Genomic DNA, 14,049 nt, shown 5'->3' on the forward strand with positions numbered 1-14,049 from the left:
CACCAAGGATTTTTTGTTGCGCAAAAAAAAAAAAAAAAAAAAAAAGGTTGGGGGAAAATCATCTGCCTTTTTGAATTCTGTTGTTCTTTACAGCACACCTCCCACAGTTTAAGAAACACTGATCTAGTCAGACCTCCTGCATGACATAGTCAAACTTGCATTTGACTAAAGCATAAAGCAATCTAGCCAGAAAATTACTCTTGTGGAGTTTCTTGCTCCACTGGGAGATCAAAACAAGTTTGGATGGACTATTTCTCTAATTGTTTTTCTCACACTCATCACATCTAGCCCATATTTTGATTAAATTTTATTGCTGAAACATGTATAACATTTAAAGCTGTATCATTTTCCCCCTCAAAATCTTCATTTTGGTCAAAATTTGTCCTGGTTAACATAAAATAAACAAACAAATGAACCAAAAAGCCCAAGCGACAACAAAATATGTTGTCAGTGAAAATAGGAAGTTTTCAGTGTAAATATTCAGGTTTGGGGTTCAGCGGTCATTCAAGATGTTCGGTATTTTATTTGAAAAAATGTGAATGCTTTATAGAAAGTGCTCCTCCATAAACAATCTTTATTTTCAGTTGTAGTTTTTCATCAAATAAGCAAAAATGATTTTCCAGGGGAAATTTAAAACCCAAGATTATTCAGAAGTTCCTGTGAAAAATAATTGGTGTTTTCCCACCAGCCCTTTGTCCTTACCATCTGACAATCTTAAGGACTTTACAGACACTGGTGAATTAAATGCCCCAATACTCTTGCATGGTAGGGAAGGGAAGTATTATTCCCATTTTATAGATAGGAAAACTAAGGCACAGAAAGATTACGGAACCTCTCTGGGTATGTCTACACTACCCCCCTAGTTCGAACTAGGGGGGTAATGTATGCATACCGAACTTGCTAATGAAGCCCGGGATTTGAATTTCCCGGGCTTCATTAGCATAAAGCTGGTGCCGCCATTTTTAAAAGCCGGCTAGTGCGAACCCCGTGCCGCGCGGCTACACGCGGCACGGGCTAGATAGTTCGGACTAGCAAGCTATTCCGAACTATCTGTACGCCCCTAACTAACACCCCTGATGTGCTCTCCCCCTCTCCACTTGCCAATGATAATGTCTGTGCAGTGCTTTTCCTCCCTCCCAGAAGGTTTATTTACAAACTCAGCAGAGACAGGTGTGCTGTCCCCATCCTCTCCCACTGGAACTTTTGGCCAAGACTAGCTAGAGTCAGAAAGGAACCCTGGTGACAAAATGGTGCATCACATTGGGCTCTACCTGGCCATCTAACCGGGAACGCTTTCGTGTCTCAGACATTAGCAACACATTGACCTTTAACAACATCACAAGCCTTCACTTTCACTGAGGGTGTGTCTAGACTACCGAGTTTTGTCGACAAAAGTGGACTTTTGTCAACAAAACTATACCAGCATCTACACTACCGCTGAGTTCTGTCGACATAACGTCGACAGAACTCAGCAGTTTTGTCGACGCTGGTAAACCTCATTTTACGAGGCATAACACCTTCTGTCGACAGAGTTCTGTAGACAGAAGGTGTTATTGCCTGTAGGGTTGCGTCCAGACTACAGGGTTCTGTCGACAAAGCAGCTTGCTTTGTTGACAGAACTCAATGTGTCTGGACGCTCTTTGTCAACGGAAGTTTTGTCGACAGATACTGTCGACAAAACTTCCGTCGACGAAACGCGGTAGTCTAGACGTACCCTAACACAACACATTGTATTTTTCCTTGGGGAAGAAGTTTGTCGCTAAAGGTTGGAATCAGCAATGGATCGTGGAGCTGGTGATGCTATTCATTTGCCCTGACTGATTTAGGATCCGTTTCTTTCTAGCATTTTTTTTTAATCTCAAATCTAAAAAAAAGCAGTGACCAGGCTGGCAGTGACATGTGATTAATAGATTGCACCTTTAGAAAGGAGTTAGCAGAAGGGGATTAGCTTTGCAGCCTATTATTTATTAATTAAAGCCAGACACCTTATTTATACCAATGCTGATGACATTAATCCATGCCCGGGCCTTGGGAGTCCTAGCGTTGTAAAGATTTTGATTAAGCTGCTGCATATCCTGGTACTATTCTTACCTTTCTACATCTCTTTCCCTTTGCTCTGATGGCCTAGTGTTTTGGGAACTTCTGGTGGACTTCAGAGATCTAAATGCAAGTCCACAATCCAACAGACTTCCTGTGGGACTGTCGTTAAATTGCTCGGTTTCTCTGCCCCTCAATTCTCACCCTGAAAAAACTGGAGCTTTCCTAACTCATAGGAGTGTTGTAAGGACTCTGAGGTGCTCTAGGAATGGGAACCACACGAGTGCCTTAGACAGACAAACTTAGAATCATAGAATCATAGAGTCCTAGAACTGGAAGGGACCTCGAGAGGTCATCGAGTCCAATCCCCTGCCCTCACAGCAGGACCAAGTACCGTTTACATCCCTGACAGGTGTCTATCCAACCTGCTCTTAAATATCTCCAGTGATGGAGATTCCACAACCTCCCTAGGTAATTGATTCCAGTGTTTAAGCACCCTGACAGTTAGAAAGCTTTTCCTAACGTCCAACCTAAACCTCCCTTGCTGCAGTTTAAGCCCATCTCTTCTTGTCCTGTCCTCAGATGCCAAGGAAAACAATTTCCCCTCCTCTTTCTTTTAGATACTTAAAACTTGAGTGAACCTCTCTCTATCCTTCTCTCTACTTTGTATACAGACAACTTAGTCTCCCTGATTCATGCCAGATTGCTCTCAGAGATGTACCCAAAATCCATTTAATCTGGGACAGGGAAATCCAGCTCAGGAGATATCCGAATTTTTTTTTTTTGCATGAGTGCAAGATGTCTCCCAAAAGAGGCACTTCTTGACCTCAAGCAGAGAGAGGAGGGACCAGATGCAATGTGGCTGAGAACCCAGCAGATTGAATGTGCTTTGCATTGTGAAATTGATGAAGGCCCATGTGTTGCTACTGTCAGTAGAATGATAGCTGGGCAGTACTGCTACAGCAGGAGACTGGACTTGATGGACCAGAAGCTCCCTTCTCGTCCCATGTACTTGGGACGTGTTGTCTGTACATTAGTACAGCACCTGGTGCTGGTTGAGAATTCTAGGTGCTATTGTAAAAGACATGATAAATAATAACAGGAAAGGGGAAAGAAAGGGAAAGGCAACAATATTAAGGCCAAGTCCTTGTTGTCCTATTGAGTGATTCAGAAGGCATGGATGCTGCCGGATGGGTCTAATAGAAGAGGGATAGATCTATTGAAAAAGAATCCACAAAGCTTGGATCTGGTTCTGAGCTGGGACTTTGGACACCCCAAGTTTCAGCGACTTGGGGTTTTGGTTCAGACCTGTCTAACACAAGAACCCGCAAACTAGCCATCGATTACGTGATACTTATAGACTGCCATTCACATGTGACTGTTTGTCCTGCTGTCCTATATGATGGCTAGAAATTCCTGGCATAATGAGGGTGATTTAGCTTTTTTTTTTTTGTGCTCCTATCCAGGTCTAATTTTAAGATATAACAGAAAAAGTGGATGTCTTTCCCAACCATTTCACCCACCCCTTCCTGTTTTGTCCTGTAATTATGATTGAACATCGCTGTCAATTTGAAGATCCAGGCCTGGAGGCAAACTTTCCCCAGATTTGAGGCTATTTAGATCTGTTTTTTTTTTCTTTTGGGCTGTTGTAAAGCTGGAAATGGAGGTTATGAGCAATTTCCCAGTATTCAAAGGCAATTCAGATCTACAGTTTGTTTTTCGGCCCGTCTCCAGTCAACACATTAGTTTCTGAACGTGAAAAGAAAGAATCATTTTCCTTGGCATATTCTTCTCTGGGTGTGGAATGTGTTGATACTGTGGTAACGCTTCAGGACAAAGATTGCATTGTGTTGTGTTAATGGATAGAAATGCCACAGTAGCTGCCATTAGCATCAGTGGAATGGAAAGGGGAATGCAGATGCCAAGATGCGCACATTTCTGTTTCTTGGATGTTGGTTAATTCAGGGTTTTTAGAAGCAATTAAGATTGAAAATCCATAGCTGGAGTTTGTAACTAAGAGAGGAATAAAATCACTCACGGGCTTTGCTGTAGTTCACTTTGTTCCCAATGTCAATTAGTGAAAAGACAGGATGCTAAAATGTAAAGGTGGTCTCCTCACCTCAAAAAAGAGACAAGCATGAACACGGCTGCCGCTTTTTTCCGGCTCGGGGCTTTGCCGGAAAAAAAATAAAGCCTTTTCCGAAAGGTCCTTTATTCCTGATTTTAAGAGGAATATGGGACCTTTCGGAAAAGGCTTTATTTTCCAAAAGATCCCCATCTAGACTGGCGCTTTTTTCCGGCAAAGCCCTAAGCCGGAAAAAAGTGGCAGCCGTGTTCATGCTTGTCTCTTCTGCATCCCTTTTCCGGAAAAGGGGCGCAGTGTAGACACAGCCCAAAAGTATATCCCAGTCCAACACTTGTGTGATTTTATTTGAAAGGAGCTGCATGCTGACCACCAGACAGCAAATCCCAGGCTTAATTTGCAACTTTGAATGCCTACATCAGCCTCCCTAGTTCGAACTAGGGGGCTAGTGTAGACATATCCTTAGAGACCAACGGGGCGGGGGAAATGAGCAGAATGCTAATGAGGCTAATTGAGTGGCTGGAAGGGTCCCATTAGTTTCTGATGTCAATTGGTTGTTGAATGTAAGGAAAGCGGGTTTTATAATGGCCCGTCCTAGCCATGTCTCCTTTAGGACACTGCCAGTGTAGCAGAAGAAGACCTCTGCACTACCACTGCGAGGGAAAAGATCTTGTAAAGCTGAACAGGCGCCGGGCCCAATCCTGAGCTCCACTGAGCAACGAGAAGCTGTCACCGCTAGTGAGCTAGTGACAGTCTCTCTGGACCGCTGCTGTGGAAATGCTGAACAGCCCGCATGCAGCTGCCTGGTGGGCACAAAAGGCATTCGCTCAGGCCAGCTCGGATCCCATCAACGCACACTGGGTTGAGTCGCATGCCTTCAAAGCTCCTTTTGAAGGCTTGGTTTTTCTTTTTTCACCTCCCACACCAAAATGCCAGCAGGCTTCAGAACAGTAAATACCCTGCAGCGCAAACACGAGCTTGCTTCAGAGAAATTATCCAGCCCCTTGAAGCCTCAGCCTTGCCCTTTAAAATGAAGGGCACGCTTAGGAACAGCACTTCTCCGCTTCTAAGGCTTCGCTATCAACACGCTCGCAGTCGTGGGCACCCTGGGCCGTGGTGGCCTCAGCTCAGCAGGCCCATTCTTTGGAAGGGAGACCTTTACATCGTACAGTCTGGATTGACTGGATGTCATTGGAGATGTCATTGGAATATCACTTCCACACAGAGGTGTGTGTGGGGGGGGGGAGTGCTGTGCTAGTAGAGGTGCTAACTATCTGGTGCAACATCCCACCAGTAAAAATCCCGTGGCACTTTTTGAGTAGAAATGGTTATTATGGCAAAAATCCACTATAGGTTTCCTTCTGGTTCCTCATAGTTTTCACTGGAGATTGGACTAAATTCTCAGCTGTTGTAAACAGAGTCATCTCCACTGGCTTCTACAGTGCTCCAACCAGCAGGAATTTTGGCCCGCTTGTTTTCTTCTTCACTTCCTGTCCCAAACCAAGGGGCAGTGTCACTGCATAACATTGAATAGCTGTTGCAACCCATCTAGAATGCAGAGCTTTTCCGGGATACCAGCGGAATCCCGGAAAAGCTCTACCATGTCCAAGGAACGTGTCTGCTTTTCTGAAAAAAACTTCGGAAAAGCAGACGCGTTTTGTCGGCATCCCTGTAAACCTCATTTTACGAGGAAGAAGGGATGTTCCAAAATAGGGGGGTTTTCCTACGTTTGGTCCCGTGTAGATGGGCAAAATGTCGGAAAAGCTTCTTTTGGAAAAAAAGTGGAAAAAGATACGCAAATTGCGGTTTTTCCTACTTTTCTTTGTAGTGTAGACATAGCCCCAGAGGCGGCTGTTTTTCAGCAGTGGATGAAGAGTTGCATCTGTTGGAGAATGGAAGTACTATTAGAGCCTGAAGTTTAAAGGTGCCACTAACTGTACAAGATATACCTTATCTTTATGTCATGTTAGCATCAGTGCTTTGCCCTGAATAAAGAAAATGGCTCGCCCTATTATGGAATCAGAAACAAAGATGTCTTCATTCTATTAACATGCTCCAGCATCTACTCTGCATAGTAAGATGAGGAGGCCTGAGATATGGATCACAGGCCTAGTATAAGGTAGTATAAGGCCTGAGGCCTAGGAACAATGGGCAACACGTTGCTCAAATAAAGCAAAAGATAAGCTGCAAGCCAGAAGCAGGCTTTGCTAATAGAATTTAGTATAAACCGGGTTAAGGGCATAAAGCACTAAAGGGTGCCAGGCACAGAAAATAAGCATTCCGAAATGTCATAAAAGAACATTTTGTGAATAAACTTCTCGGTACCAACTGCCTCCCTGCAAATAACAGACATATACCGACCCAGGTTCAGGACAGGGTCTAAAGTGACAGCATGATCGATCAAGATTGAACCCCCTTGTATGAGGTAATGGGTGGTATCTAACCAACAAGAGGTGGCAACCTGAGTTGTCAGGTGTGATGTGTAAGTTGTTTGTACCTGCATATAAAAGTGTTCCCCAAAGAATTGTCTTTGTCCGACCAAGGGGGCAGTGTCTTTATCCAGGCATTGACTGAGTTTGTCCATTGTCAGGGGATACATATGCACAGTGATTCGGTAGAGTCTTCCAACAGCTGTTATTGTACTTTAACAATAAACCTGGCTGGGTACTTTTGAGCCTTATCTGATCGTGTGCTCTTTGGGGGCTCTCTCGGAGTCTGCCGTGATGGCTATTTGCGCAAGTCAGCACAACACACAGGGGAAGCACACGCACACAGCCAAATGGTTTTCATCATAGATGGAGCAGGAGACCTGTCAGGACACCACACCAGTGAATTCTGACTACTACCCCATGAAACTTCATACTCCATCTGTCCTTTTGCTTCGGTAGTTCCGAGACTTGTCATGCAGAACCTGAGCATTTGTGCCATTATTCTCAGAGTGCGGGCAGCACATTCTGAAGTGGCCTTCAAAAATCCAAATATGTGACACTCTGTGTAAGCACCGGAGAAATGGAGCTTCATCTTTAATTCTGAAATGGCTGTGCTTTTCCACACAGACGTCAAATGCCTAGTATAACAGAATGTGTGTGCATGAGCGTATGGAAGTGTAGACAATGTAGAGTTTCATATATGGTATGCAACCTATGGGTGAAGCTCTCTGTCAGAGTTTTTTGATGTAGAGCTGATATACCTTGGCTATAAACCTTAGCAGATCAGTGGAGTTAAAAAAAATACCCTATTCTTTCAAGGACAGCATGGAATGACAACTGGAAAACGCCCATACATTGGCACCAGAACTACGGCAGCTAGTATTTCAGTGAGTGGCTACTAGAAACCAAGGTCAAGTCAGTGTTATTGCTTTTCATGAATATTAGAAAGTGGATTTTTCTTATTCTTTCTTTACCCGTGTCTTAAAAGAGAATATTTGCGGTTACAATTTGGAATCGCACCATGATCTCTCCTGAATAAAAAGTCAGGTTTTTCCTCTCTTTGTATAAAACCCTCATAGTTTTATTGTGTATATATTTGCACATGTGGGTGAGTGGGTGGGTGTTTTCTCCACTTCCATGCCTCTCTGTTGTTGTTAAAAAAATCAATGGCGTTTTTTTCCAGATTCCTACCACATTACTGGTCTTTCTTTCTTTCTTTCTTTCTTTCTTTCTTTCTTTCTTTCTTTCTTTCTTTCTTTCTTTCTTTCTTTCTTTCTTTCTTTCTTCCCTCCCTCCCTCCCTCCCTCCCTCCCATCTAGGAGCCATAATAAAAAGCAAATGAAGGGAGAGTTGGGTTTTGCTGTTTTCAGTTACATTGAAGTAACTAACCAGTAAGTTTTAAAAAGTCACTCTGGATTTACCCATGGGCAAATCAGAGCAGAATCCAGTATCTAGACTCCAGCCAGAGTAGTTTACTCGTGTCAGTTCTCTGGCCTGAAGGTGTAGAGGGTTAGAAGTTCTCTTTATGAGCAAGAGAAAAGAAGACAGGCACTCAATAGGGGAAGGAGATCTCTGCCATCATCTCTTGTGAAATGGCTATGGAGAGGGTTCATTTGCATAAGCTTCTTACCCAGAAATCCTCCAGGTGACATTCTGAGCAATCACCACAACTTTACATGAACTGGTGAGGGCAGTGGACCTGAACCAGGAAGGGAAGCAGGGGAAAGGTTCCCTCTCTTGTGTCCTACACACAGCCCTGTTGGCAATGCCTGCTCAAGAGTCTGACTCCATGGATCCCTCACCACTGAAGACCTTGCGAAAAGAGATATAGCAAAAGTCAGTCCCGAGTGAGAGATTACACAGAGGTGGGTGTTTGTCCGGAGACACTGCTCAGATGGGGTATGTCTACACTGCCACCCTAGTTCGAACTAGGGTGGCAGTGTAGACATACCCATGGTTCTTTCCTGAAGTCACAGAAGGCAGCAACAGAGTTGAGTGACATCTGGGGAAGGCTCCCTGGCCAGCCCCAAGAAAGCTGAAATCAACAGGACTGGGAGCGGGGAGAGGGTGGAAGCCTCAGGACCTAGCTGGGCACTATCTCCTCTAGTGGCTGAAGGTAGGACTCCAAACCATGAGAAGGGTATAGTGGAGGAAGAAGGGGAGCTATAAAAAGGACATTTGTTTATCAGGCATCCGCTCCAGCAAGAAAGAACCAAGCTAATGGGCTGCTGCCCAGCATTACTCATTATTCATTTAAATGGATTGTGTCTCTCTTTTCCCAAGCTGATTTTGTGTCCCCGTGTCCTATAATAGTGTCTCTCCTTCTTTCCTATGTGGACTTTGCGCTTGCAAGAGGGGAAATTTTGCCTATTAAAGGTGCCCGGGGAGGATTTTTTCTAGGTTTCTGGGTGACGTTCAAGACAGTAGTGTTTGTTAATTTTAAGAGGATCCCCTACTGATTTAACCCTCCGCCCTTGTTATTTCTGAGAACATCTGGCAGAGGGTTTCTAGTTGCATGGTTTTGTTTAACTCGTTAATTAACATCAGCTGGTAATGCAGCTCCACAAGGAGGATTGTTCCTAAGGAATCTGATGGCTAGACCTTGAAGTATAGAAAGGGTAGTCCATAACGACCCCAAGCATGTGGGTGCATTGATTAGAGTAAAGTCCTGTGATATTCTAGAGGCCCTGAATCCTGTGATACCACTGAAAGTGATGGAGAGAAAATTACCCAAACATATTTGGGGGGAGGGGGTAAGAAGTGGTATTTAGGGAGATCAGTTCCCATTTAATGCAGTTTTTTCCATCCCTAACTGTTGCATCCATTCTTCAGACACAGAGAAAGAACGTTGGACTTGGCATGGGATACAGCTTAAACCATCTACCATCCTACCCTTCTCAGGTCTAACAAGTCTGATAGCAGCTTCTACAATGTGTGGTATGTGTCTCTTGATAATAATCATGCAGTAAATGAGTCAAATACATCTATTATTTAGAGCTCAGATGATAACACTCTTATTCACCTTGGCCTTGTCTACACTAGCAATGTAAGTTGATCTTAGTTCTGCTAGTTAAGTGTGTAATGTATATAACTGAAGTTCATGTAACTTACATCGACTTAACTCTGAGTCTACAAAGCACTATGCCAACAGCAGGCACTCTTCTGTCAACATAGCTTCCACCTTTCATTGAGGTGCATTAATTCATTCGACAGGCAAGTGCTTTCCCGTCGACTTAGCACATCTTCCCCAGACATGCTAAATCGATGCTGGCAGTGCTGATTTAGTTCATAGTGCAGTCACAGAAGTAGACAACGGCCTTGACTTGTGCCTTCATCTAGAAGTAATGTCATTGATTTTAAAGGGACTACTTTCAATGTGAGTAGGACATCCCAAACTGGTCCTTGTAGGCACAGCCTTTTAACTCATGTAATAGGGACGCTTGCTTTTTGTGCCAGAGGTCTCTGTGATGACATGCAATGGAGGTCATTACACTTGCAGAAGACTATGTCTGTCTTGAGGTTCTCCTGGTTCATTAAGAATGTAATTGCACTGTGACTCAGAAACAACCCTTCCTAGTCTTCTGTCTCTAGAATCTCTGCTTAGAATCAGCAGGGAGTCACTGAACTGTGCCAAGATTAGCTTACTGAAGTGAATGGTGTTGCCTTGATCTGTTTTTCACCTTCGAGACAGAGATTTGAGCTACAAAATTGGGAGGCAGACTGAGAAATTGTGGGGTGGAGAGCGCTGGGGCCATCGCTGCTCATGGCAATAGGGACACAAGAGGTATTGTTTGCATTTCCTGATGGGATGATTTTGTAGTTAACCAACAAAGTACATAAAGTGATTTGTGAAATTTATGGTCAAAAACATGCCATGATGTTTGCTTTTGGCAAATATTCCAGATTAAAATGTACATTTTTGTGTGAGGGAAGAGCTTGAATGTTCAGGGGAAATGAACACGAAAGGCTTGCAGAAATCCTTGATATGAAATTCATTTTTGAAAGTATATCGATAGGCACAGGCAGTTCCCCCTCTCTCTGCTTACTCAGGTCTAGATTTGATCATGGTATTCACAGAGAGGGGCCCAGGATAGATCAATGAAACTGAACCTTCTTGCATTCTGAGAAAATCTGGATTCAAAGCAGACTTGAATCCAAGATATGTAACATATGCCTGCCACTAAAGCGGGTCAAAATGGAATGCCAGATCTGAGTGACTTTAGACTAGAGGAGGAATTCACATTCCCGGACTGAATCTAAATTCACCTTATTCCATTCTCACACTAGTTTTATACCAAAATGCAGGACAATGTAGCACTTTAAAGACTAACAAGATGGTTTATTAGATGATGAGCTTTCGTGGGCCAGACCCACTTCCTCAGATCAAATAGTGGAAGAAAGTAGTCACAACCATATATACCAAAGGATACAATTTAAAAAAATGAACAAATATGAAAAGGACAAATCACATTGCAGAACAGAAGGAGGATGCGGGGGGGTGGGAAGGGGGAGGAAGGAAGGTAAGTGTCTGTGAATTGCTGATATTAAAGGTAGGGAGAGTGGGATGTTTGTGAGTTAATGGTATTACAGGTGATAATTGGGGAAACTGTCTTGATAATGGGTGAGAAAGTTCAAAGACTTGTTAAGTCCCTGGTGGTAAGTGTCAAATTTTAACATGAATGACAGTTCAGAGGATTCCCTTTCAAGTGCAGATGTAAAAGGTCTTATACCCATTTAACTCCACTGTAATCAAGGTAAAGAGATGTGAACAGGCCCAGCCTTAGGGCAGAGCGAGCAAGATGGTTGCCTTGGGCCCTGCGCCTTCACCGCCCCGCGCAGCCCAGCATCCGCCCGGCCGCTCGCTCGCTGTCCTGGCTGGGAGCCGCATGACCATGCAATGCAGCCAACCACAACATGCCACCTGAGCCCTGCAAACTCTTTGGCTAGCCCTGGATGTCAATTCAGAAGCATGCCTCAGGGTATTTACCCAGGGCGAGGTGGATATATGTTTTAGTGGGGGTGGGGAGAAGTGCCGGTGGTGCTTATATTTAAAGTTATTGTATCTTATTCGACTACATAGTATTTTAGATTATTTATCACTAAGACATTCAGAGACCGTCAGGAATGGGCTACCTACAAATTAAAATACATTATTGTGAATAATAATGACTCTTTCCACCTGGCCTAGCTTCCAGTTCCTATTATTTTGTAGGACTCAAAGAGAGACTTTCACTCCGGGGGGGAAATATTTGTTATCTGATTCAGATGTCCACCGGAATCATCCTAATCTTTGTGTCCTAGCAGGGATGAGCCTGAGGCACAATTGGATCTGAATAAACCACAACCCACCCACAGTTCAGAGAAGTAGATTCCCCTCAATTATGTGCAGGAAGGTCTGGATTTTGTATTGTGTATATTGTCATGGCATAGGAAATTATAGTCTTCCTTATGCAGGAGGTGTTTATTGAAGAAAATCACTGCAGACAAACAAGTCTGTTTCCTCACAATTTGAATTCAAGCTTTGTCTCCCTTGTTTACCAGAAGCCACTCCCTGTCTGGATCGCTGTATAATATAGGGAGACATGCAGTGACTTAACTATGTACTACAAATAAACCTTTCATTGCCAGGATATTGGCCGATGCCGTCCCCAACGAATAATCCGTAGAACAGCAGTGGGCAACTTCGGCTAGCGAGTAGGCCGCGTGACTGGCCCTCCTTCACCTCAGTGACCTGCAAGATTGTTGTAACCCAGACCGTCTGCCAGGACAGGGTAGTTTGCTAACTGTGCTTGCGTGCCTAGAATGTGCAGGGTGGACGGGTTGAACAGCACTTCGATTGGAATCAGAGGGAGCGCCTGGCTCTGATGGTCAATGTTGTGTGCAATTGGCATGCACCTCATTTCATGTACCCTTGTTTTACATGTGTGTCACTTTAGTAATACTGTCTGCTGGATACCAGCAGAATCTGGCCACCAACTGCATGGACAATGGTATGATATGTGGGCCACACTTAGACACCCAGTGAACCACAGGCTGTCCACTACTGCTGTAGAACCTTCCACAGAGGGGTTCCTATCTCCCAAAGAGGGGGGTTGTTCTAGTGTGTAAAAGAGGGGAAAGAAATGTCTGCTTAATAGAAGGGATGGAAGCGGTGGACCCTCTAGCATTTGAGTCATTTCCTAATTGGACTGTAGTATATAAGGGATCGGTTTGGACTGGCTGAGGAGAGTGAGCGTACGGGCTACAGGATGAACTAATATGTCTTTTATTTCGCTAATTGCTTTGATTCAGTGAAAGGAAATGGGATAAGGCCAGAGCAGCTGGAGAGTGGGGAAACCCACTGATGAGGAGGGTTAACACTTGTCATTCTTAATCATCCTGTTAGAATCCTCTGACACATGGGCTATAAAGGATCCAGACACAGACAGCTCGCGCGATTCTATTTTTCCCCATTGGCACAATCTCTTTATGACTTTTTGTGTTAATTAGCTCTTCTGCTCCACTCCTCAGCCGCACGAAATCTGTGATGATTGTCATCGAAGGAGCAGAGACAGGGACTTGCTCTGGCCCCAGTGACTTTGCTGTTCTTCAAAAGTCTGTGGCTTTCTAGGCAGCAGCCTTCTTGTTATCCGGGGGGCAAATGGAGGCATTGCTTCATGTAGGATAGACGCGTTCTCTCTTTGGACCTGAGCCTGGAAGTACTGAATCCCACGGAAACAGTGCGTCTGGCTCTGTATGTTGAAGGAGGAAAAAATTGGCCCAACTAAGTAAATAAAATGAACGACGTAAACATAGACAGGACAGGGATCAGCTGTTTCCAGGAGTTACTCCAGCGCTTCAGGCTACAATGCACAAGGAGCAATGGGCTTAATCTATAGCAAAATTCAAGGTAACTATTAAAAAAAATACTGCTGTTAGAAGAATCTGGGACACAGGACAAGCTCCCATGGCAAAATGCAGAATCACCTTCTAAGGAGATACTCTATTCTGGCCTGGACAGCTACACCTCAGGGAGATGTAGGCAGGATACATAAAAGCCAACACAGTGAGATTGCAGGTTGTCCTGGCCTATTAGCACCTTCCTGGCTAGAAGAGTTCAGAAACAAATGGGTTTTTTTTCCCGTGGGAAAAATTACAGATTTTTTAGCCACATCTCAAAAGCCCAAAGACAGAGCATTTCAGTTAGGAACTACAGTCTCACTGGCACAATTTTGAGGGTTGCGGTCTCTTGCCTTCGTTCTCCTTTATGCGCTCGCTTCCTGATCAGGCTTCCATCGCCCACAAAGCCAGATGGTCTCCCATATTGCTGAGCCACGGTGGCACATGGAAGAACCTGGCCAGGATGCAGAGTGAGAGATGTAGTCGTGCGGGGAAACAGAGTCCATAAAGCAGACAAGGAGCTCAAGACACCTGACATGCAACTTCTGTGAGACGCTGTGTCATTTTCAAACCATTTTTTTTTTAAGTTTCCAGCTGATATTTTTCAGGGGGGAGGAGCAT

The 14,049-nt window shown here is 44.2% G+C and overlaps 1 protein-coding gene across 13 annotated transcripts in view; it reads left to right on the plus strand.

Moving 5' to 3' along the window:
- CELF4 (CUGBP Elav-like family member 4) overlaps positions 1-14,049 on the plus strand; it is a 996,171-nt gene that overhangs the window by 531,694 nt on the left and 450,428 nt on the right. For 5 of the 13 annotated variants that reach the window (XM_075932760.1, XM_075932759.1, XM_075932762.1 and 2 more), the window contains exon 4: positions 9,382-9,486. The exons of the other annotated variants lie outside the window; for them this stretch is intronic. In XM_075932760.1, coding sequence (XP_075788875.1) covers positions 9,382-9,486 — 105 coding nt within the window. The remainder of the gene's footprint in view (positions 1-9,381; positions 9,487-14,049) is intronic. 13 annotated transcript variants of the gene reach the window in all.

Source organism: Pelodiscus sinensis, chromosome 6, assembly GCF_049634645.1.
Source record: "Pelodiscus sinensis isolate JC-2024 chromosome 6, ASM4963464v1, whole genome shotgun sequence".
NCBI lineage: Eukaryota > Metazoa > Chordata > Testudines > Trionychidae > Pelodiscus > Pelodiscus sinensis.